Source organism: Rhamphochromis sp. 'chilingali' (genome assembly GCF_963969265.1).
Source record: "Rhamphochromis sp. 'chilingali' genome assembly, chromosome: 11".
In the NCBI taxonomy this organism is placed as follows: Eukaryota; Metazoa; Chordata; class Actinopteri; order Cichliformes; family Cichlidae; genus Rhamphochromis; species Rhamphochromis sp. 'chilingali'.
In genome coordinates this window covers 11,634,398-11,659,918 of record NC_137938.1, presented here as the reverse complement: position 1 = coordinate 11,659,918, position 25,521 = coordinate 11,634,398, and the positions used below count along the sequence as shown (strand labels likewise).

The 25,521-nt window shown below is 39.4% G+C and overlaps 1 protein-coding gene across 1 annotated transcript; it reads right to left on the bottom strand.

Moving 5' to 3' along the window:
- Nucleotides 1–243: 243 nt before the first annotated feature.
- Nucleotides 244–4,680, bottom strand: irx1a (iroquois homeobox 1a). Its single transcript, XM_080895399.1, has 4 exons — nt 4,103–4,680; nt 1,702–2,794; nt 1,260–1,335; nt 244–381 (listed from the first exon to the last, which is right to left on the bottom strand). The coding sequence occupies exons 1-4, from the start codon at nt 4,343–4,345 to the stop codon at nt 306–308; spliced, it is 1,488 nt and encodes a 495-aa protein (XP_080751525.1). The 5' UTR covers nt 4,346–4,680; the 3' UTR covers nt 244–305.
- Nucleotides 4,681–25,521: the final 20,841 nt, after the last annotated feature.

Below are 25,521 nucleotides of genomic sequence, written 5' to 3'. Positions count from 1 at the left end.
TGACAAATAATAATTATAATAACAATAATTATAATAATAATAAAGTAAACAGCCTACCAAAATGTCCCAGCCTGCCTGGGCAAAGTGGAGGGAGAGAGAGTAACATTATAGGCGCGATTATAAGCTACACAACAATAGAGGAAGTAATCCATCCATCCACAGGATATTACCAAATTACGCCATTTGTTCTGTACCGTCTGAATGCTATGCTGCATTATTATTTCTCATTGTCCTTTTTAGAGAGCGTAAAGTCTTTGTTTTTTTTTTCTATTTGATTTTTTTTTCAAGCACAAAAAATGTCTTGATCAAGCCGAGGAGAGTGCAGTGAGGACCCGTTGCGTGGCGTCTTGTGGACTCCTGGCGCTGGAAGGCAGAGAGGATCTGGATAAAGAATAACAGAAAGGTAGATAAATACCCCCGCCGTGTTTGGACAGCGGGTTTCAATATGCATCTCAAGTGTCTGGCTGAGCAGTTTTGATTAGAAGCAGACTGAAGCCCTCCTTTTCAAGCCCTCGCGTTTTTTCTTTTCTTTTTTTAAAACACTAATAATTAAAACAACATGAACAATAATAGTGTTATCAATTTTACAAATCCGATTTTTTTTACGGCATGGAAAAAAAACCCTCACTGTTCATCCATTGTCAACAGTTGTAATTCGCTATCTCATCGTTAATTCTCTAAGAACGTTACGCACAAGAGGAAAACCTGAGGTAAAACTTTTTTTTTTCTTTGGGTAAGAGCGCTCCCCTGGGCTCTGGGTCTCCCATGGGTCTTTAGGGAAAGCACACAACCCAGACAGAGCCCGTTTTACTCGGTGACTTGATAAGTAGCCACACTCTCCCCAGAGGGAAGGAATTAAAAGGGTTGTGGGATGGGAGTCAAGACCCCTGTCACCCCCAAAGTAAACTGGGTATCGTTGAAAAAAATTGTTTGTTTTATTTTGTACTGCTGTTATATTGTTTTATGTTAGAAAACGTATAAATAAAAGATGAAACAAATAAAAATAAACCTTAAGTATATATGCCAAAATTCGTTAAGCAGTTTACTCATTGTTTTTTTTAAATATTGTTTCTAATACTTCTCTTATCAGTAATGTTATAGCTTTATATATATATTTTTAAAGAGATCTAAGTATGTTTCTATTTCGCTAATCCAATAATCAGATCTCCTTCATTTTATTTCCGGCTGTGGCTGCTTTCATCTGCTTATGGCAACGTGTTGAAATTCAGCAAAAGCAATAAAGTAAAAACTGGTCTCACCTGTCATGGATGGGTCGAAAAGAAGACTTCAGGGTCTGTGTTGGAGGTGAATCCGACCTTACACCGTTTTCGTGATCTGATGGGAAAACAGTGTTAGCACTTGTCTGGTAGATAAAACAGAGACACGAGAATTTTTAACTAAACATTATTGTGTGTGTGTGTGTGTGTGTGTGTGTGTGTGTGTGTGTGTGTGTGTGTGTGTGTGTGTGTGTGTGTGTGTGTAGTCGATTGTGTGAAAGTGTGTGTGTGTGTGTGTGTGTAGTCGATTGTGTGAAAGTGTGTAAATGTACTTTACTTGTGTGTGGATGCGTGTGCAGAATCTTTTATAGGCTAAATTAATTGTATTTGAAATCGAAAATAATAATAATCCGAAGTCGCTTTTTTTTTCAACAGAGCATTTTGCACGTCTCCTCATATGTGCAAACACAGACTGTCATCGTACCTATGTGTTTCGGACTGTGGCTCTCTGGTTGGGCTTTGCTGTCATTGGTGAGCGCTGCTGAAGCTGCTACCGGCGACACCACCACTGATGTCGGCTGCTGCTGCTGCTGGGCCGGCAAGTGATGGTTGTGCTGGTGGTGGTGGTGCTGGTTTACTCCCAGAAACGATCTGACATTCAGCAAGGAATTCTGGCCTAAGAAAGCCCCATTTGTCCAATTGTGGAACTTTCCAATCTGGCAAGTGTACAGTCCGTGACTGGGGAGGAAGGCGGGGTGGGTCTGAATCTGGTGGTGGGGCGCTGATGGGTGAGTGGTGGCCCCAGTGCCGCAAGGGGACGTGGGTTTCTGTGACGAGCTGTCGGGACTAGTAGCGGTCTCTGCTAAAGACCATATTTTGGGCTTATTGTTGGACGGGAGAGGAAAGCTCCCAGGTCTGTCCGGAGACAAAACTCTTGTGGTGTTGTTGTTGCTGCTATCAGAGTTCTCCTTACTCCCTGGGTGAATTGAAATAGCGTTCTTAGATTTTTCAAAGGCCTCGTGGGCCTGTAGGGCGAAGGCCCGTCTTTTCTCTAAGTTGTCCAACTCTCCGGTTGCACCGAGGCCGCCCCTACGGTCCCTGCTGCCCTCCGATGACTTATCATCATCATCCTCGTTGCTTTGATCCCCGTCGTTGTCGTCGATTTTGTCTATATCTATGCTCTCCAGGTCAATCTCTTCCTCGTCTTCGTTTTTTTCTGCTTCGTCTCCACTGCCCAACAAGTTACCGTCCTCGTCCTCTTTGCTCCTGCTTCCCCAGGTCACCTTGTTCTCCTTCTTGAGCCTCCTCCTGGCGTTGGCGAACCAGGTGGAAACCTGCGTCAGCGTCATTTTGGTAATGATAGCCAGCATGATCTTCTCCCCTTTGGTCGGGTATGGATTCTTCCTGTGCTCATTGAGCCAGGCTTTCAAAGTGCTGGTGCTCTCCCGGGTGGCATTTTTAGGCCTAGCAGGGTCTCCGTACTGAAACTGGCCGTATGGATAGAAGGCAGGAGATGTGTGGGCTGCAAAGCTGGCAGGGTGGACGCCAGGACTGTCCTTCAGTTCGTACTGGGATCCCTTAGAAATCAAAGATTGTGTGTTATTAAAGTGTCCTCATGGAGCTTCATGCATAATTTTATTTCATGAACTGCTAAATACATGCTTCATATATACATATATATATGAAGCTCCATATATATATATATATATATATATATATATATATATATATATATATATATATATATATATATATATATATATGATTCAAACAACTGGCTTTAAAAAATCTTTGAGTTACAGTTGCAACTGACTCAGCTGTGCCCACAAATAAGCTTCTCAGCTTGCAACATGTCACATGCTAGGCCTATGGCACCTGCAACTGCACAGCTCTCTGAGAGACCATTTATTAGCAATTATTGTCCGTAAATTGTCAGCAAAAAGTAACAAAGTGAATAGGACCAGAGAAAGTTTGTGATCACGCGCACTGCATGTGCACGCAAACTGACAGCTTAAACATATAGTAGGCCTGCCTGTTAAACTCCCTTCTATGCACAATATGACAAAGCAGTATGAAGGCCCAAGCAAAGTTTTTCCCTTTTTTTCTCCCTCTTCTCACTCTGTAAAATATACACTTGCGTGACGAATTGTGTACTTTAAGTCTTTGGCTTGGTTTTGTGGAATCCACCCGCAGGTCGTTCAATTTAGTATTTTCGATAAAACCTATTTTTTTTCTCAGTTTTACTCTGTGTTAGAGCCTAATACATGCCTTAGTCATTAACACACTCCAAGTTAATTATTATCACAAGATGTGCTGTGTCTTGCAATTCGTCAGGTAGAGAAAGTTAGAAGGGCATTCAACTAGGTCAGAAATGTTTACAAAACACAAACTTAAAAAAAGTAATTCCATATTTATAGTTTAAGATATTGTATCAGGCTGGTGAATATTTTTATCAACCTGATTTTAAAAAATCGTCAGAGCAAAAGCAGCATTTTTTTCATGTTGCACGGTAGAATACAGCTCCGCAGGATTATTTTTTTTCATAGTGTGAGACTAATAACTGCCTAATTATAATTTTCTCTTGTTCTTTTGCTTTATGCATAACAACAAAACACGTTTTAAGCCGCATTTTCAAGGTTTTTTCTTCTTTCTTTTGCATTTCGTCAAACTTTTCACCTTGCAGCTAAAACACACCAGCGGACTGTTAAATCAGTCAAGTATGGACTTAAACCAGAAAATGCGCAATATACAAATCGGCAACCAAGAGTATTCATTCTTTTGGTTGAAGTGACCTTTCGATTTTTTTTTTTATGATCAGACAGTGCTGGTTGGGACGGAAGGATTTACAAACATCTTTCGACAGAAGTATATGAACATGTTCTTACCATTTGTGAGAAAAGAGCCAAGTCCGCGCTGGTGTAGGGTAAGAAAGCGCTGTAGTTGTGTGCGTACGGGTTGGCGTACATGCCCAACACTGACGTGACAGCCGCTGCAGTGGCTGACGGACTTCCCCCGATCTCGGTGCTCCCTCCCCGGGACGAAGGCGTAAGCACTCCCGGTCTTTCGCTCCCGTAAACCGCCTGGGAGGCACTTAAGTACTGCGGGTACCCTAGCTGGGGGAAAGACATCTCCACTGCACAGTTCTTTTGTCCGATAAACTGTGCGTAAAAAAGTATGCGAGGCACAAAAAAAAAAAAAAGAAAAAGAAAAAAAAAATGAAAAAAACCCGGATGAGTAAAGAGAAAGTGTTTAAGCCAAAGTCGCAGCTACTACCGACATACAACGGTATGCAGTCAAAACAAACCGCTCTTAAATCTCTGCTTCCTCTCTTTTCTCGCGCAAAGTCCGCTGGATGTGATCTGATCAACAATTGCGCTCCGACTGACGCGCCTGGCCCTGAGGTCTCCAGGCTGATCTCTCAGATACAATTTGAAGTTGATGCTTTGATTGGCGTCCTCTATTTGAGCCTGCAAGCTCCTCCTCGTTTGGAGCAATGTGGATAATGTGAATATAGACTGAGCACATTGGCTGGGGCCCCCCTTCTCTCTCTCTCTCTCTCGCGATCTCTCTCTCTCCCCCCTCTCTCTTGCTCTCTCTCTCTCTCCGTCCGTGTTTGGAGTTATTGTATGTTAAATGTTCAAGCATTAGAGTCCATTCACCGAAGGCTTTGATTGTTGTATGACAACCTGTCTACACGATTTTACAGCTGTCCGACACAAGGGGAAGTAAACCCGTCAAGAAGGAACTTACTTTGAATAGATTTAAATTGTAATTAAAGGGGGAAAAGCCTGTCCGCCGAGGAATTAGTATTTGGTAACACGGGCTGCTGGTGCCTTTATTTAATTCAGTGGCATTATTTTTCAGTAAAAGTTTTAACATTAAAATTAATTTCTGTAATTTATGGATTTTTTTTTAAACCTACGCACTCGTAAAAGACACACGGGACTTAATCAGGATGAGATATTTAAAAGTTTATTTATTAAATAAATAAATAAATAAAAGCATTTTATATTTCTACAATGAAACAATTATATATATTTTTATTTTGTTTTAAAGTTATAACGCTTACTTCAAGACGGTTACAGTTAACTCCCTAAACAGTTGCGGAAATTCATGCAAATTCTTCCATATGAGTTATTAATTATGTAAGTCTTTATTGACTTCTGTTTTCGGTTTCCTTTGATTTCTTCATAAAGTTTTAATCAGCCTCTCCATCCTTTTCCCCCCTCTCACTTTCCATCTGCTTTCGTGTGTGTGTGTGTGTGTGTGTGTGTGTGTGTGGACTTAAAGCAGATTGTTGTTGTCCTTTGTAAAAGCAGAGCCACTTCACGTTTCCTTGCTTTTAGTGAAAAGGAATGTGGAAACGCCAGGGACGAGCCAAAGACCGGGTTACCGGATAAGAAGTCTCCAAGTCCATGTATTCGCCACAAAATGTTATTCAGGTACTTTTAGCTCCTATAATTTAATGAAAGACGTACCAACACACGAGAACCGGAAAAATATAGTGTGTAACAAATCTATAATTGTTTCTGGAATATATATATTCCAGAAACAATTATAGAATGTTTTCTAAAACAAACCAATCTTTTCAAAAATATTATCTCAATATTTCAAAGAGTGAAAAAACTCGGATGCTATTTTGTTCAGCGCCTCTTGAACTGCTTATCCAATTTCCAGCTCACAAAAAAAGGGGAAAAAAAAAGGGTCACTAACCTCTGCTTAACTATCCACTCCTCACACACCTATGTGGCTCACGGGTGGGAGGGTGTTCATTTTTTGACTGTTCTATTTCTATTTGATTTGATTCTCATATCACCCACCTCCCGAGTCAAAGGGGGTATTCTGTAGATCTAGATTTAATGCCTTAACGACTGAAGCCCAAGAAGTCAGTAGATTTTGATCTGCACCAGATGGCTCCGAGTGGATATTGCCGAGCGCCGAGGATCTGTTAAAAATATCTGTGGGGCACTGATGGTAATCTGGGTAACACATCAGAAAGGAGGGGAGGAATGGCAATTGTGATAACCCGCTGGAAATGTGTGCAGGGGGCTAAATATAATGGCTGTGGCGGGCTGGTGGAGGGGTGGCAGGGAGTTAGAAGACCAAAATTATGTCTAAACAGAAATGACACTGGAAAAGCCGAAGAGAAATCAGTGAATCGAGATGATGAGTAAATGTTTTAGAACCAGCGAAAAGATAATTTAATATTACTAGCTTACCATTACTAGTAATAACAGTGACGGTGATGATGATAATAATCATACTTAAAAAAATATATGTTGACCGTGTTTCTTTTTCAGAAAAAAAGATTTTTATTAAAAAAAAAATCACAAACAAATCAATGAATTAGGTAAACAAAGACACGTGTCGAGGTCAGTAAGCCATCAATGTTAACTGATTTATTGAGTGTTGTTAAACTGTCTTTGCCACCACAAGCTTTTCAGGCTAAAACCAGAGAGAGCGAGAAAGGGAGGGAGAGTGAGAGGAAGGGAGAGAGAGAGAGAGCGAGAGAGAGAGAGAGAGAGAGAGAGAGAGAGAGAGAGAGAGAGAGAGAGAGAGAGAGAGAGAGAGAGCACGGTAAACTTTGTTCCGGATCCTCGCCCGTGTTTAAAACTCATCTTCATCACGTTCAGTTCTAATGCAGGCGTTCACCACATGTGTCGTCTCTGTATGACATGCACGCGCCTTCGCGCACAGGCGCTCACGTTAATGTTGTCAAAACGACTCTTAAATACTCTTCCCATTTTTAAAGAGAAAGAAAATCCCCCGGCTTATCATATCAGATAGTTTTATCGTGTAAATCTACAGGAGGCTCTTCATAAGCTGCTACGCCTTAATGGCCACATTCTAATAGGCTAAATCACTCAGTCCCAAGCACTGTGCGTTTTTAATTTTCCTGCCACCAATTAAAAATAAATAAATAAATATATACAAAAATAATAATAATACATAGTACCATAGTTAAGTATGTTCTCATATGATATGTGTTTTAATGTAAAATGATTGGAAACTTGTCAACAACTTCTGTTATACCTAACATATTCTCTCTCTCTCTCTCTCTCTCTCTCTCTCTCTCTCTCTCTCTGGTACCTTATAGCAATAGAGCCTCTAAAGCTATAAGAAAGATATGAAATATTCCCAGTTACTCTGTTGGAGGACAGCACTCTCTGCCATTACTCATGTTCAAGTAATAGAAAGAAAAATAACTGAGCAGTAGGTCTATACATTTTAAGGACAGTCCTGGCTGTACATTTTAAAATTACAGATACTTCAGTTATCAGATAATGGCAAACACAAACACTTATATATGCTTTCAATGGGAAAACGAAAAAGCTAAAAACAGATATTGTTAAATTCAGGCTTGTTAAATGAACAGCATTTTCTCTATATAGAAACCTGCGTGGTGACAGTGCATTGCAATCCATATTCAATACCACAGTTCATAATTATCTTGAATATCATAAATCATTTATTTTCTTTTTAAAAGCCAGATTTACCTTATAATCATAGCTTCTGTCATTTATAGTTTTTAAAACTAAGATATCAGTAGTAATCTGGGATCATGACAGTCTTATAATTTATTTTTGTAACTTTCTGGGCTCGAATGTAGTTCTCTAGGATGTGTGCAAATAGGTACACCTCATTGGCTCCAATAGAAGTCAACGAGAGTGAACCTGTATTACAATCACATTGGTTATGTTGACAGTTGGCTACCACCGCAGAGGTCAAGGGTGTCTCTGTGAACTAATAACTGTGGTGAAAGATACTCCTTTCCTGCCTCGAGGAGTGCCAAAGTTGAGGAAAGGTTAAGAATCTGCAGAATGTTCCTTTTGTGCTTTCTTTGCAGATTATCAAATTAAGTGTTGAAACAAAAACTCACTATCCTCCTGAAGAGAGGAGATTAGATGAATATCAATGATATTAATGGATCATCACAACTGTTAGACATCTCGCTTATTGCGTACAAGCCCAGTGCACACTCTCACATGCATTGGCTCTAGTGTTGTCCCAGATCTGCGTCAGAGCAAATGAGCTAGTCAGCTGTGGGTTGGAGTCAGAGGACCACTGGTGTTACTGTGAGACATTCAATACATAGGCAACTGCACCACACCTTTAGGTAAGGAAACAAGGAATTTCCTGGATAATAAAAGAGGTCTATTCTGGGTCAGGATGTTATGCACTTGACAGTTACACAGTTTGAGGGGGTGATGCCCCCCCCCCCCCCCCCCCCCCCCCCCCAATATTGATGAGACAATGAAGGTCTGCACTTGAATTTTTGCCAAAGTAAAGATGCTTTGCATAACCATTACACCCCCAACAAGTTTAGCCCTGGTACAAAGGCAGTGATCCATAGATGTACATACTATATTACTGAGGTCTTCAAATGGGTATGCAATGCTTTTATGAGTATTTTATGTATTATGCATCCAAAAACGTAATACAAAGTATAGCCCACATAGGTTCATTACACATATTTTATATCAGCAAGGCTGCCACAGCAAAAATACCACTGCCACCACTGCTGGTGCTGAAGGTATATTAAATATAAAGTAAATTAAACCAAACACTAACAGCAGAAGGTGTTAGCTCACGAATTATGATAAAGTATTGTCATGATTAAGCCCCTCATCTAATTAAAAAAAAAACAACAGCAAAAACAACAGCAGCCACACTGGGGCAAAGTTAAGGGGAAAGCGCAACACTTCGTTAGTATTGACAAGTTACTTTTAACTCATTCTGGCTTCTAACTGCATAACATACAAAAGACAACAGAGGGATCTGACTTTCCTCCCAAGGGCATTCTCAGGGGTGGGTAATGAACGGGTGGGCCCAGATTTTGATGTGGTTAGGGGCCAAGGGGAAAGAAATGTGAGAAGGGGTGTTAATTGTTTTGGCTCTTTGCTGGGGAAACATATCAACATTAGATCTAATGGAGGTTAAAGACTCTCATTGCCATAGGGGCTGGAGCTAATGAATAGCTATAGCTAGCCAAGAAGAGAGAGAAAAGTGAGTGAGAGAGATGCAGAGAGAGGGGAGAAAAAGAGAATGTAGCCTTTGCTGGGCTTTAAAAGGTTTTAACTGCATTGAGCTGAGTGTATTATTGCTCCACTGAACTAAGAGGATTAACTTAAAAAACTTATGAAAGTATCTTTAGATGAAATATATATTTTTCTTTTTTAAAATTAGACATCTAAAATAGTAAGCACAGCTATTTGCAGCTATAGCGACAGACCTCAAGGACATCTTCAACTATACATTTCAAGCAGAGGGATTTCACAGTCTCCATATTTAAAGTGGTATTATCCGTTAAATGTACCTTTATGAAATGTGAACACTTGCTTTTTTTGTGACCTGTTGCAGTATACTTACAAAAACCCTACAAGTCTGCAGCAAAGACTACACTGGCAACTGTCAAACTAATTCCATTACTTTGTATTAAACTTCTTCTGATGTATGAATAGTGCATCAAATCTCACGAGCCAATAGGCTTTAAGCCACAGACTACCAGTCTTTACTATATGTGCATATCGCCAAAATAGCAGATGTACGCTAAGTAGAGTAAACACATAATGTACAGGGGAAAAAAGACTTTTGACAAAGACAGAAGTAATATCAAAGTCCTTGTTTTGTCCCACATATAATTTTATGCTAAGTCTGAATGAGGGAGATGCAAACACTGATTTAGAACATTAGCTTAGAAATATTCATAAGAGTTAGTCTCCCATTTCAGATGTTTATTTGCTACCTCAGAAAGTGAAAAAAAATGTGAGCATGCAAATCTGCTTTCAGATGATACAATTCCCACGTTTATTCATAAACAGAGTTAATTGAATTTTAAAGAACGGCCTTCTTGGGAAAAAAAAATATGTTTTTTTTTTTTACACTGAAGTATTCTTTTGAAATGACACCCTTTGATAGTGGTGTAAAGGATAGACTTATAGATAAAATGATCAACAGACAGCATGACAAATGGAATTTTAATGAGGCTGTTTCTTTCATCTGTTATCATGTTGTGCTGATTTTCTTTTTTTTTTCTTTGCTTTTTGCTTTGGTGTGTCTTTGTACAAACTATTGATAGTAGTTGAAATCTGGTGTTTTTATGTTGCTGGACACGCTCCCCAGGTTGCATTGGACTCTCACTCCTAACAACACTGCTATCACCTTTATTAATGATCAGACTGACTTTGTTTTAGTTGCTTTGGGGTTTTTACTTCTTTCAGTGTTGTACTGGTTTTAAATGCAGAGACCGCTGGAGGGAAAAAAATGTCTGGATTAAATTCTGCTTTTAATTTTGGAAAAAAACATATTTATCATTCTGTTATTCTGAAGGCTTGTGTTGACATCTTTGGGACTTGAGAGAACACTTTGAATTCTAATTATTGATACCATCGTGGCTCCTGATTAGGCTAACCATTGGATGATGTGGTGTCACAGATGAAAACAGCAGCCTGTCAAATTCTGTAATGAGTTTTAGACAGTGACCTAGGGAGACGAGTGGGACGCTAGAGTGACAACACCTGAAAAAAAAGACGGGGTTTCAAAAGGGTTTACAGGTTATTGATGTATGAGATTAGCCCTTTGCATCACAGATTGAATCTCCCCATGTGCTCGAGCGAAGAGAAACTAGGTGGATTTTTCTTTATTTATCTGTTCAGAAAATCATGAAGGACCTCAATATCGGCTTAAAAAGAAAACAATAAGTTGAGTATCTTAGAATATACAACTTGAGTTGATTGATTTAGCCATTCTGATTGTGGATTAGATAAATATGTTGGGAACAGGAAACATCCTGACCTGATAATTTATTTTTATCATCCTGGAGTCCAATGATAAAGGCTATTCAAAAACAAAGAAGCAGGAGAAGACAGAAATGTAGAAAGCATTTTTCACATGCTGCATATATTTTATAATTATGCAAATATGCTGCTACGCCAACAGCTAACTTACAAATGTATACAATGACTGGAAACATAAATATACAATTTGAATAACTCAAGTACTGGTCAGTAAACCAAGGGCTTTAGCCCATCTACCAGCTTAGAAAAAGAATGGGGTACACCCTGAACAAGTCACCGGGCTATTGCAGGGCTAATGCATAGATATAAACAACTATTTACTCTTAAGGCCAATTTAGAATCACCAGTTGACCTAACATGCATGCATTTGGACCGTGGAAGAAAGCTAGATTACCTAAAGACAACCCACCTAGGAAAAAGGGAGTGCGCGCAAACTCCACACAGGTGCCCAGCCAGTGAGCGGATTCAAACCAGGACCCTGTTGCTGTAGGGTGACAAAGCTAACCAATGTAACGCTGTGCTGCAAGTCTATGAACACAGATTGTGACTTGATTGAATTGCCAAAGTAGCTCATTAAGGCAGAAATTCATCAAATTCTACATAATTTGACTGGAAAATCAACTTTGTTGAGTGTCCCTGGAAATCTCATGTTAAGCATGTTGGCCAGCCAATTTAAATTCAGCTTTTTTCCCCCTATTTCCCCCCTAAGACGCCAAGTGGACAAATGATACTAAATAAACACATGATAAAGGGCCTGGATATACTGTGAAACATTTTCTTCTCACACAGGGGTAAATGAGGAAACACTTAAAAGTCTTCTGTATCCAGTGCAGTCATGGGGCTACTCAGAGAGTGGGTGACAGGTTACAGCATGGGATTTTACATCACGCCCATGCTGAAGCATCATTGATCCCAGCTGACAAAGAAACCAGTCTGGGCAATGAAGTTCAATAACAACTGACTCTCATCTCAAAAGGGGCCAGTTGATCTGGCCCCTTTTGAGTGTAATTCTTTAGCATTAGTGGCTCTCAGCTGTTTCTGCCAAACATTGGCCCACACCATGAAATCTCTTGTTAAGAACAGAGAAATTGTGTTCGCCTCGTAATTGAAGTATTTTATACCCCCCCTCGCCATCACTCTTGTTAACCCCTTTTTTCCACCTCTTTCCTCCAGTCTGTCCCATCTTGCTTGTCCCTATTTGTTTTCTGCTCACCCCCATCTTAATGTACACACAGAGACACACACACGCGTGCAAACCCCCACACCTTTTGTATGAGGAGCATCACCCATCAAAATCTGAATCGATCCCCTGGTGTCATTGTGTTAGGAGGTTATTTATGTGGGCATACAAGCCGCACCTGCCGCTGTGTTGGAGCAAGAGAGGAACACGGCCAGAGTCTGTTAATAGTGAAAAGGGAAACATCAAAGCTGAGAGAGAGGAAGAGAGAGAGCTAGAGCAGAGGGAAAGAGCAGACACCTCGGAGCCCCAAGAGTCCCTGCCAGCTCACTGCCTCGTCTCTCGTGAAATGAACACTTTCACAGTCAGTTACTCTTTAAGTAATAGATATATTGAGTTCATCCCTTGTAACGTTAGACAAATAATATATTATTATTTTTTCCTCCCCCCCTCCCCGCCCCTTGTTGCCCTCACTTTCCCCTACTCCCCTTCCATCTCATCCCTTTTTAGCCCACGTGTCCCTTTTCCCTCCATTCCCCATCAACATAGGATTATGAAGGTTAAATAAACTCTGTCAAAATGAATGAATATTGCCACAACCTCCTCCCCTCCTACTCCGACTGCAATCAAACCCACACCACCACCGCCACTCTCTTTCTCTCTTCTATCCTCCACCCTCACTGCAAAAAAAAAAGCAAGAAGAACTACAGGCCCAGGCTTTCTGGCGGCAGAATGAATGATCCTATTTATGTTAATGCATACATGAACGTTACACAGGTTTTTCCCCTGATAAGGCGATAGGTTAATGAAATGCTCATTTCATTTTACCAGTTGTTTTCTCTGTGAAGTTCCGATAAGTAGCAAACCAATGAAGCTTGTAATTACAATCTTACAGAAACCCGGCCAATCTGTGTATAAATCTCACCATCCAATTACAAGATGTAATAATTTTGCAGTCAAGCTGGTAATGAGGTCTAATACTCATGCATGTGATAATCCCCCCTGGATGCTGACTCTATCAGATGTTAGCTTTGTAATTATATGAGCTTGAGAAAAAAAAATCATTATTTCATGTTCAAGTAGAAAATGAGGTTGGTGGGAAGTTAATTTTCTCTATGCTCTGTGAAGCGTAGACACGAATTTAATGATTTAATTACAGTTGTTAGCCCTTTTTTGCGAGAGGCTTAAATTGAGCTAAGCATTTTTCATAGCCCCCGACATCAAGAGTTGGGGAACATCAAAGATTTTGACAGCATACAAAGTGATGAGCAGGCCCAGTGGCCTCCAGATTTTTTTTATTCTTCTACCCGGAAAACCCTTTCTCTTGCTTCTTCCTTTCCTTTCCTTCCCTTTCCTTCCCTTTCCTTTCCTTTCCTTTCCTTTCCTTTCCTTTCCTTTCCTTTCCTTTCCTTTCCTTTTCTCATCATGGTACCACATCCCAGGGATACCAGACTTCCTGGATAAAAGCAACATCAACAAATATTAACCGCTCTGGCTTTCACCACCAGCAGCTAATCCACTGTATGTGAATTTGTCATATCAGATTACTATGACAGTCATGGTGCAGTGCAGAATGGAAAGCATCCTCCTGCATCCTCAAAAGGACAATATAGTTTAACTCCCCACCTTTTTTGAATTTCAAAACAACCTATGAGCGCTGTCTGTAGTTCTCTGATTTCCATACAGCCTTTATAGGAGAGAAAGAAACTATAAATACACTCCTGAGGGTAATCCCTAGAAGGGGAATGGCTGCTTTTGGCACTTTAAAAAAGTGCTTTGAGCAATTTAATTCAACTTCATAGTAAGAGTAGCTACTTGGATATGCAGGATGGTGTGGTGTGAGGGTGGCAAACTGCTGTAATGCATTTCTGTCACCATTTTGGAGCCTGGGATCTGTTTTTTTCCCCTTCAGATTATAATAACCAATTTAAGGAATGAAAAGTTGACATCAAGAGTATGACGATTTATGAATATTTTTTATATTTTAATGTTTTAGTAACCTTTTAAAATCTATATATATTTTAAGTATTTTTGTGATGATGATGGTTATTATTAATGAATCACACACCACTATCTGAAAAAAATCACTCGTGGACTTTTATGAGTCAGTTTTAGCAAATGTATGCAAGATTTGCAGAATAGCCAAACTCACACTTTGCAAATACTTAAATACTTATACAATACAAATACACTTATGCCAGGGTGTTTAAACATTAAAAACAGTGCTGATACAGAAATGTTTGTTGTTACAAATACATGAGGCTGCAGCACATACATTTTACTAACTGCTGACAAAGGTTTAAGGACAAAGAAAAGGAAGAAAGCAAGTATCAGAGTAGCAGTAAACTAGAAATTAAACAAAAAGGAACAGAAAAACCTGTTGAATATTTTCTGTTTTTTCCTTTTCTCTGTTTTCCTTTAAATGTTTGATTAATAATAGCTAAATAGCAACATGTCTATCAAAATCTTTGTACTGACTAATCTACTAACTGGTTCTCTTTCAAGGTATAGTGTGATAATGTATATTATTCAGTATTAAAAGTAGCATATTATGTAAGATGTAATCCTAAGTATTGAGCCATACCAAATTCTAACTCAAATTAAAAGTTTAAAATTTACTAGAAGAGTACACTTAGAATTATCTGTTCCATTACTTCTAAATTACTTAATTAATGGTATATCTAAAAGAACCTGTTATTACAATGGCTGTTTTTAAAAAGAAAAAAAAAATCAGAATGATTTTTCTTGGATATCTTAAATATTATTGAGGTAACTACATTTAAATAAATAAATAACAGCCACATTGCTCTTGAAGAAGTCCTTTGTAATGATAATCATGCCCTACCTATTCTCTCTACACTCTTCCCCTCAACCAGTAGTCCCAACCTCTTCTGATGACCTTTTTAATCCCACACACAGCTCTCTCAATTCTTTCTCTGTACTTGGCCACATCCTGTTAAACAAGGAGCACATTGCAGTGTTGTGACCCACAATTGTGGACAGCTTCACGGCAGGTTTTGCAGGCCTTTTTTCCGCTCTGGTGTCCAGTCTGCCTCCATCTGCCACTGCCTCACCACAGTCCCAATGGGGGAGATGGGGCTAATTCTGCAGTCAATTAGCAGAAGGGCCGCTTTTGTTCTCTCATTGGCTCCCATGGGCCCTATCTGCTTCACTGCTCCCTCGCTCTCGCTCCATTTCGATGGTTCTCCCTTTCTGTCTCATTTATCTGTTCATGGTTCTTTAGCTCTTTTTGGTTGTATAATTTATTTTGTTTCATACTCATGCCTTCCTACTTCTTTCTGTCTTTTCCTTTTCTGTTTCCCCAACATGAAGTGTTTAAAGTATTAAGTGTCTGATTGCCATTTTTCCCTTCTGTGGAATGGAAAAATGGCAATCTCAGTGACCTTTGTGACATTTTTGACCAAATGGTGTCTGGCGATCATGAGCCATAAAACAAATGGAATTATAGGTGACTATTTACTGACTGATGTTGATACATTGTAGCAGCCATTAGTTGAAATAGCAAACATTAATCAGCAGGCAGGAAAGTTAAAAAGAAAAATGTCTTCCATTTTCTAATAACTATTACATTACACCGTTCATTAAAAGGAAAAAAAAACTAATTTAACCTACTTCTATGACAAAAGGAACGCATTACTGAAAATAATATCCACTGTAAAATATGGTAGAAACCAGCCTTTTCCATTTGCCTTTTGATCAATGTGGCACCCTGTGGGTCTTACCCTGCTGTTGTCCCTGTGGCTCTACCTGGCCCTACTGAGCTGTACCTGTCTCAAGTTAATAAATCATTTTGGCATTATAAAATATTCAAAGGAGGAGGGGATCAGGAAAGGCCAGGTTAAAGAATTTCTTACATTTTCATGGCATGACAGCCTGTTCCACATATGCCCCCCCTCCAGCCTGGCCGCCTCAGCTGCTTTGTGTTCAGGGCTTTGAGTGTGTGTGTGTGTGTGTTTCTATTGGTTGGGAGAATCTCTTGTGTCACTCTAATAGTCTAGAATTACACTTGTATCAGTGTCACTAGCATATTGGGTCTATGTATACCCTTAGGCCCATCACACTCCCTTCTACCTTCCACTGTCATGGCATTTAAAGTGATACCATTCGGGCAAAGCTAGTTTTGACAGAAAAAGTGAAAAGCTGTGTGTTTTCCTTCTTGGCCCGACGACAGAGCTGCAGCCACCAGGGGCCCCTGCCACTGAGCAGCCAATCAAATGATATTTTACACAATAATGATGGAAAATCGTTTTGCCTCCTTAGTCAGTGCACCCCCACCACCCACCCCCATTTCTCCTCTTTACGTTTTAACCTACCCTTTTTTCACTGCCCTTATCTTTCCCTTAGACCTCTTATTCTACCCTCCCTTTCCTCTTGCCTGTGCTTTGATTTTTAATAAGACATCAATTTGTTGTATATGTGTGTGTGTGTGTGTGTGTGTGTGTGTGTGTGTGTGTGTGTGTGTGTGTGTGTGTGTGTAAAGTGCTCTTTGTGTTTCTCGAAGATCACTTGTCTCTTTATTTTGCAGTCTCTTCATTTCTAGAGATGGTACACTGTAATGTAATTTCTGTATGTGGCTACAGTTACTTTATGAGAGCATTGTTTACAATACTAGCATCGTGAAAAGAAACTGTGGGATGACTTAAATCATTAATCTAATGAATTCAACATTGCTAATCTGAATAGATGTTAATATCTGCTAATGCAACTTTTGTTAAACATTTCATTTGTCCTCTTTAAATCTAACTTTCTGTTTGTGTTGTGAACACTGATGTCTGTAAGCAAAGAACAGATCAGTGAAATTAGTCATCCTCTCCTTTGCTGTATCAAACAGCTGTAGAGGCCTCAGGTAAGTTATCCATGCAAAGGTTCCACAGCATATAAAATAATGATGAATCCATGGACAGAGGGACCAATTAAAGCTTCCTGCATGGCTTTCATATCACCTCCCCCCAAAACACACACACACACACACACACACACACACACACACACACACACACACACACACACACACACACACACACACACACACACACACACACACACACACACCTCCATCACCACTAACCTCCCTCACCATCCTTCTCTTGTGTTCTTCCTCCTGCCATCCTCTTTTGTCATACCTTTCACCATCCTTTGATTTACTTCTCTACCCCCACTCATACCTTCTAATTCCACTTTTCCTCTTAACCTTATCCCACACATTTTTTCATTCATCCATCACTTCAGTTTCACATCCTTTCAAACACAGACAGTGCTTCGGCTTGTTGTGCCACAGTGTGACTGGCTTCTTTTGGATAAAGACATCACAGTCAATAGTGACGGAACAAGGGCAGGTGAACTATTTTGTTGTGCTACCCCGTAAAAGGCCTATCTAGTGACAGGGAGTGCAAATTAGGCTATAGATGCTGTTCTATGTAGTGCTGGATGCAATGTGAAGGAGGGGGTAATTGTTTAGGAGAAAAAGTTGTAAGGGTTTCTATCTAGGCCAGGTAAAGCATTGGCAGGAATTTACAAATGGCCACTCATCTCACTATCAAATAAAGTGTGGTCAACTAATTTTAAACTATACCTTTCTGTGTGTAGTAAAACAAAGATATTGCTCTGTGTTAAAAGCAACTATTACCTGGCAGTCTCTGGGGCAGATGGTAAGATGATGCTTGGAGGCACAGCTCAGGTTCATGGCATCACACTGATGCAGCTATCCATTCCCAGCAGCAAGGAAAACTTTTAAAAAGGCCTTTTAAGCAGTTCTGTACCTCTTTCCCTTGAATTGTGTCACATTTGTGTTGGATCTTAGCTGGCACAGTTTGCACACAGATTTAAAAACATTAAAGAAAAAGAAAAACTAAAAAAAACTTCCACTAATTTTGTAAAACTGGGACAAGCCACAAAATAGAAGCCAATTATATCTTTAGCTTACACTATAATCAGTAGGATTATTAGGATATGAAAAAAAATAATAGAAAAAAAGAGTTTTTGTTGATCCTGATAACTCAGACTTAGTCAGGTCACACATACCCTGACTCTTACACAGAAGCGACTGACCTCTCAGGTATCATACCATGATACATTTATTCCTCTTTTTCTCTCCATGTCTTGTCACCCTGCCTGTCCTCTCTGAAATTACCAATATATGTCAGTAATTGCACATAAAACCTCAATGCATTATTTCAAAACTAAATCCTCCTATGCCAACACTCATACACACATAAACATTCACCTGCTGCATTCTCACATGCATATAAAAACCAGTAATAGCTTGAGCATATACAAGTACACTTGCATATATTTTTGGGTGTGGGTCGCATTTTTATGTATACGTGCACAAACACACACAAACAGGGGCTCACTGGCCTGCTGATGGTGTAGGACTCATGTATTTTGATGATATGAAAGTTGACCACATTTACATGCAAATCGAAGTTCTAGATTAATAGGGTCCACGTGTGAGGGCAAAGGAAGACTGCATGGTAATAAGCTATTATGGCTTTTAAATACATTTACTGATGTTTTGACATAAAATTAGTATGGTCCTAGCACAAGGAAATCATGTTGGCCTGATAGTAATTTGGTTTTCAATTGGGAATACAATTTCATCAGGTTCAACTGTCATTTCTAATAATGACTCAGGTTGTGCTCACCAAATTGAAGATTCCTTTTCCTCACTTTTTCGTTTACTACAAGCTTGCTGGATGAAAGCTCAAACACCATGTTAACAAAGGCTCTTGCAGCTCAGAAATAGAGTGGCTAATATATATGAGAATTTGCACGTCTATTAGGAGTTTTACGTTTAGACAATTACTAAATTGCAAGTTCTTTTTTTTCAACTTATGAGAGAATATCTTGATTGTCATTGGACTTTAAAAGTAAAGGTGAAACTGACTCTTTAGCACCTGGGATTGTCCTTCGTCTTACTAGCATTTAAAAAAGTACATTTGCATGGCTCACATGAAAGATCATCAAGTCCACGGTTTGTCAAGTGATGAAGCAAATATGACTAGTCAAATGACAGCATGTCAACCGGAGCAAATATATCAATCATCCTTTCACCCCCCCCCCCCCCCCCCAAATGGTCTTGGCAGTTAAAAACAGCTCCTCGATTTTCCTGACGAAAATTCATTATTGAAGAATAATAAACGACTGAATAGATTGTTTTCTTCCGACATATTTCATCTTCAGAATGATGAATTCCAATATGAGGACTGTTGACAAAACTCAGAGCTCCCTTTACCAACAAATACTTCTTGCGCAGACTGACCTAAAAGCATAAACCGAATGCTCTCTTCTTTCTTGTTTTTCAACACTGCTTTTAATTAATATATTCAACTGTACCATGGTTTTGATTTTCTTTGAGCAAATGGAAACATAAGGAAATGGAAGCAAAGGAGGGAGAGGGAGGAAAAAAAACAGACAACATCCTTGGGTGTTAGACTTGTGATGTATTTCCTTTAAATTTACCCACTCAAGAAAAAATTAACTGGCCCATGGGACATAACACACAAATAGAATAATGCATTTGTGTCAGTCAAATGCCTTTCCATGGCTGAGCAAAGAAAACATAATAAATGGATATGAAATATGTAAACAGAGCCTGGTTACTATCCAATTAATAAAAACCATTTTTATCATGTCTTCTGGGGGCTAAAATACTTTTCAAAAATCGCAGCGTGACTTTTCAGCATCCTTGTCAATTTATGTAAACACCCTGCAACCATTCTAGAGGCGAGGGGCACAAGAAGATCATAGATTATTAATGGAAATGAAATAACAAAGAGTCTGTCAGTTTCATCCTGTGCCACCTTATCAATGACATTTGGTCACCGAATGACACCAAATGGTTTATTGCTGTACATCAAAAGCTCAATATGATATACTCATTAGACTTAGCTTGGAAACTGGTAAATATGTAGTGTGGTTATAAAGTGCAAGAGTTGAAGCAGAGATGAAAGACTCAGAGACTAACCTTTATTTTATTAAGGCCCTGATGTGTTGAAGGTCTGCTAATTTGGCTCTACTGGGAGCTTGGCTGGGGGATTCTGGGCTGAGTACTCCAGAAATTGTAGGCCTTTGACATCAAGGATCGATTCCACTTTGAGAGGGCTGAGTGAGAGAGAGAGAGAGTGAGAGGAAGGGGTTGGTAGAAATGCATGCCCCTTCTCATTAGCTGACCATGGGGGAGCAGAGGCGTTAACTAGGCTACTCCTTTGGGGCTCTAAATAGGTTTATGGCTACTACTGACAGAGGTGGGTGTTGGGCAGGGGAGGCAGGAAGGTTACAATCACAAAACTAAATTTGGTATTGAGTTAAACTTTGTTTTTTTCCTCAGCACTGAAAAAACTACTAAGTGGTTTATATAAAATTACCTAAGAGACAAATGTGATGATAAGTAGTGATACATGAAATAAACACTTTTATTGTGAAAACTGACATGTATGTGCAGGTACAGATGGGTTGAGTATTCAAGGAAAACTCTGAACCTGTGGGTCTAATGGACTCTCTCTGTCTCTGGCTGTGCATTTGCATTTTCTGCCATTGTTTAGATCCACTTGTCCCATTAGAGGGAAGGGTCGCTGGAAAGGTCACAGAAGTGCCTGCATTACCCTGTCCTCTGTGGAAGCCATAATGTGTCTGTGTGTTTTATAGTCTCGGACAGTCTCATATACTGTATATAAAAGATGGACAAAACCACCCACAACCGCCATTGCCTACTGGTTTGTAGACTATTCTTCGAGTTCCTCGAATTTGGCCTATGTTTTTCAAAATAAGATGCACCAAGCAAAATTTGAATCTGACAAAAGACCAAAGGACAGTGTATACCCATACTATGGCAACTTGTCCATTAAAAGGTTGCACTGCCTTAAATCATACTTCTCTTTATAAGTTTTTCCCATGAAAAACAAAGTAGCAAAAAAAAACCCCATGAAATTACCATAAAATAAAATGTCAGGATTCAACAGAAAAAGTTCATAATTTTATTGCTGATTCCCATACAATTTGCTTTTGAGTCACTAACGTTGATTCTTGCTGTCTAATAGAAAGCAAGTGGGAAATATTTCACACGGGCCTTTTCAGATGGTCCATATGTTTACAAATCTCATCATCTAAAGAGCTTAATTAGCAAGTTAAGTGATAAAATTTATGGCAGTACAGTTAAGAAAAGACTGAAAAATTATGACGTTAATAAGAAAGGTTGCCATAAGAAAACATCTTCTCTTTAAAAAGAACATGGCAGCACAGCTTAAGTTCTGGAGTTCTAGACTATTCTACAGTCAAATGTGAGGCCATCTGCCTGACAGCTAAAACTAGGCCAAAATGGGGTCGTGCAACAGAAAAATCATCCCAGACACAGCAGCAAATCTACCACAGAATGGTTGTAAAAGAAAGAATCATGATGTTAAATGGACCAGTCAAAGTCCAGATCTCAGCCAGATAAAAATGCCACAGTGGCAACCTTATGTAGCTGTGCTACAAACCTCAATGAACTGAAGCAACTTGCAAAAATAGTCAACAACAGCATGAGAGACTGACAATGTCATGCAGAAAATTATCACTTCAGGATTTTGCCATTAAAGGTGATTCTACAGACATCAAAATCTAACATGTAAAGTCCTAAATATATAAAAATAAAAATGGATCAGTTATCTAACTTTTATGGTAGTTTTATTTTAGACAGAATATCTACCATTGACTGGCTCGGCCACTCCATGATCTTAATGAACTTCTTATTTAGCCTTCGTCTTATCAAGCATATAATAATGGAAGATGCATCCCTGACATATCATCAGTGTTCTGGCTGAGGGAAGGAGGTTCTCATCCAAGAGCATTGTAAATGGTAAAGGGAGTGATTTTCATATAGTACCTTTCTACTCTCCAAGACCACTCAAAGCACATCATACAAGATGCCTCAATCACCCATTCACACCTATTCATACAAGCAGAAGTGCTTTCTATCTAACATTCACACATTCATACTCATCGGATAGCAACTTGGAGTTAGTATCTTGTCTAAGAATGTTTGGCTTGCAGACTGGAGAAGCCAGATATCAATACGCCAACCTTCAAATTAGTAGATGACCCGCTCTACCTCCCGAGATACAGCCAATGGCTCAATGCAGTGAAGCAATCATATACCCTTAGTACAGCCTAAAAGGTATAGTCCTAAAGCACATGCTTCCACTTCTGTGCTCAACTGTGGGTATGGTGTTCTTTTGGTCATATTCAGCATTTCTCTTCCTCCAAACATGGTGGGTGAGAGTTCATGCCAAAGACCTTGATTTGGTTTTGTGTCACCATAGTGCTTTCTCCCAAGCCTTCAATGAATCATTTTCATGTTCACTGGCCTCTACATGTGCTTTCTTAGGGAGGTGGACCTTATGGGCGATGCATGGTTTTAATGGTATCACAACTTACCAATTCTGTTCTTGGTGACTCTGGTCCCAACTGTCTTTAGACCATTAACAAGCTCCTCACCAGTGTTGGTCAAGTTACTTGAAAAAAGTAATCAGTAACTAATTACTGATTACTTCCCCAAAAAGTAATCCCGTTACTTTACTGATTACTTATTTTCAAAAGTAATTAATTACTTAGTTATTTAGTTACTTTTTAAAAACACGATTTACAACCTGAAGAGGTGATAAAGCGATAGATCTTTCAGCCCAATTCTACTTTTTTTACATAATCCATCATACAAAATGTAATCAAATGGAAAAGTCTCTTTTTTAAACTTGTTTTATTAGTTTTAATCTTTAAACTTTATGCATCAAGCAAAAATTTAATTATATGCTACATTCTCTGACTTGAATGAATTAGTTTAACCTTTAAACCTATTTTCTACACATTCCAGCACATAAAATAAAATATTTTTTGTGTTTACACTCAGTCTTTCAAATAGATGCAAGTAAAACACAGCAGAAAATAAATAAAGTCAAAGACTCAGCGGTCCTGTTGCTCTATTTTCACCTGTAAAGCAGGACTGCGGTAGGCGGAGGGTTACCCTGGTGCAGGTGTGCCGCGGTCAGTTGAAGAATCCGCCAGTTTCTTTGTGAGTTTCCCATTATGTCATAGCGCACTCGGTGCTTGCGCGGAAGTTTAGGGGTTTTTTTCGCTGTAAAAAGAAGTTTTCTTCCCACGCACGATGGACGCTAATGTTTTTGTCACTTTTTATGGAATCAAACTCAAAGTAAGGTCAGTGCTTCCACGCTTTAAATGCTGCACGCTCATATTCTCTCCCACAATCGATATGTGATCCATTGTTGATCTGCACACAGCTGTTGTCTCTAACGGCGCACTCGCTTACGTCACTGTCGTGAGACATTCTCGCAAAAAATCACGGTTTTAGTAACGCAGTAACGCAGCGTTCCTACAGGAAAGTAACGGTAATCTAATTACCGTTTTTGCAATAGTAAGCAAGATTACAAATTCATCATGGGCTCAAATACTTATTTTCCCCAACATATGTCACAACCATCACCACCAACAACACAGCAACCACACCTCTTGAGGAAGGAGACAACACAGCACTTCAACAAATAAGTTCACACAATTAATCTCATGCATCCAGTAATTCAGCTAGCTAGCAGGTAGCTAAAGAAGACAAATGGCGGCTTTGACTAGCAATTTTGAGATAAAGATCTTAGGTAATGACGGATTAGTCATTTGCATCTTTTAAGTCCAACAGGCCTAAACAAAATAGTGTACACACAAAGCAAATCTCTACCTATTATTATTTTTAAAATTTCCCGGTTGGAGTTTCTGCACAACAATAATAAGCCATATGCACACAGTCATGCAAGCATGTAGTCTAGACTGCTCCTTACACACACACACACACACACACACACACACACACACACACACACACGCCATAGCTCAACACCTTTAATCTGCGTGTGTGTGGAACAAAGAGTAAAAGATTCTAAATAGTAGAGTATACTTGGAAGACAATGCAGCTCTTAGAACAATGATGCATTTGAGACAAATGAGCTTGTCCTTAAACCGCACATCTTTCTAATTCTTTGTCTCTACACCATGTCCCCCAATACACCACCCTGTATTTGACTTTTTTTCCCATGCAGTTATAGTGGGTAATGGAGCACAACTCCATAGCTATCATATATCAGTTTTACACGTAACTGCATTTTAACTACTGTTTGTTAAATAGGCGAACTTGATTGACACCTAAGGTCCTCTTCTGTAGAGTATGATACTTAGAATAAAATGTTATACATGCTTAAATAATTCATGTACTATATAGCATTTCCATTATACCTGTTTTTGGTAGCTGTCCACTGTACTAATAACCACTCACCTCACCAGTTGGAGCATAACTTTAAACCCAACTAACAGAGGAAAGAGCCATTTACTTGTCTCCAGTGTTGTAACTGGCAAAGCTTATTGTTCACAGATGCCTCTGCTTTGTCATTGTTAAGCTCAATGACTTAAAGAGAGCAATGTAGAAGGCAAGACAGAGACAAAGTAACAGTCAAGAAGATGTTTAAACACATTTTTTTAAACTTTCATGGCCTCCTGTTTGGCCTCTTTGCCAGCTATGTCTCACAACTCTTTACTCATGATGTAACACAAAACTTAAGATGGTGTTGATCTTGAATTAATGATAAGGCCTTAATTAGTTAAGACGCAACATTCCCTAAACATAATTTACATCTCAGATGAATAGCAAGATAGAATGAACAAAGAGTTGTCTCATTTTCAGCAAGTGGCATCAGATTTGTTATGTTTCTTTTTGTTCTTTTTCTTTTTTGCAAAATGCACTTGCAGTGTATCTCACCTCATACATCAAATGTCTTCCAATCCCTTATTTAAAAGTATGCATGGTGCAGCTGAGTCCTCAAAAGATGATAGGAGTTTTCTCTAACTTGAAGCAGATGTTAAGCATTACACTAGATCAGTCCTGGTCTTTTTTTTCTTTTTGAAAAGGGAAAGTGGGATATTTAACACTCAGTTTTCATGATCCAGTAGTACTGTGTAATGCAAGAGAATATTCCACAACAGGAAAGCAGTGGAAGGAGAAAATAGGAAAGGAGAACCAGCTGCATGGACCACCAAAGGCCCAGAGAGCACAGCTAATATGACACCCCAAGGCCTAATCTTCTTAGTGGGGTGGGATAAAATGAGTATCCATTACGGAATCAACCTTTATCCCAACCCTCTCTCCCCAATATTACCAACACTACTACTCCATCCCCCCATCCTCTACTCAATCCAACCACCCCCCACCCTCCCTCTAGAGCCAGTGGTGGTATTGATAGCCAGCATTGAGACAATTGGCTGACTCTGGGCCCTAATC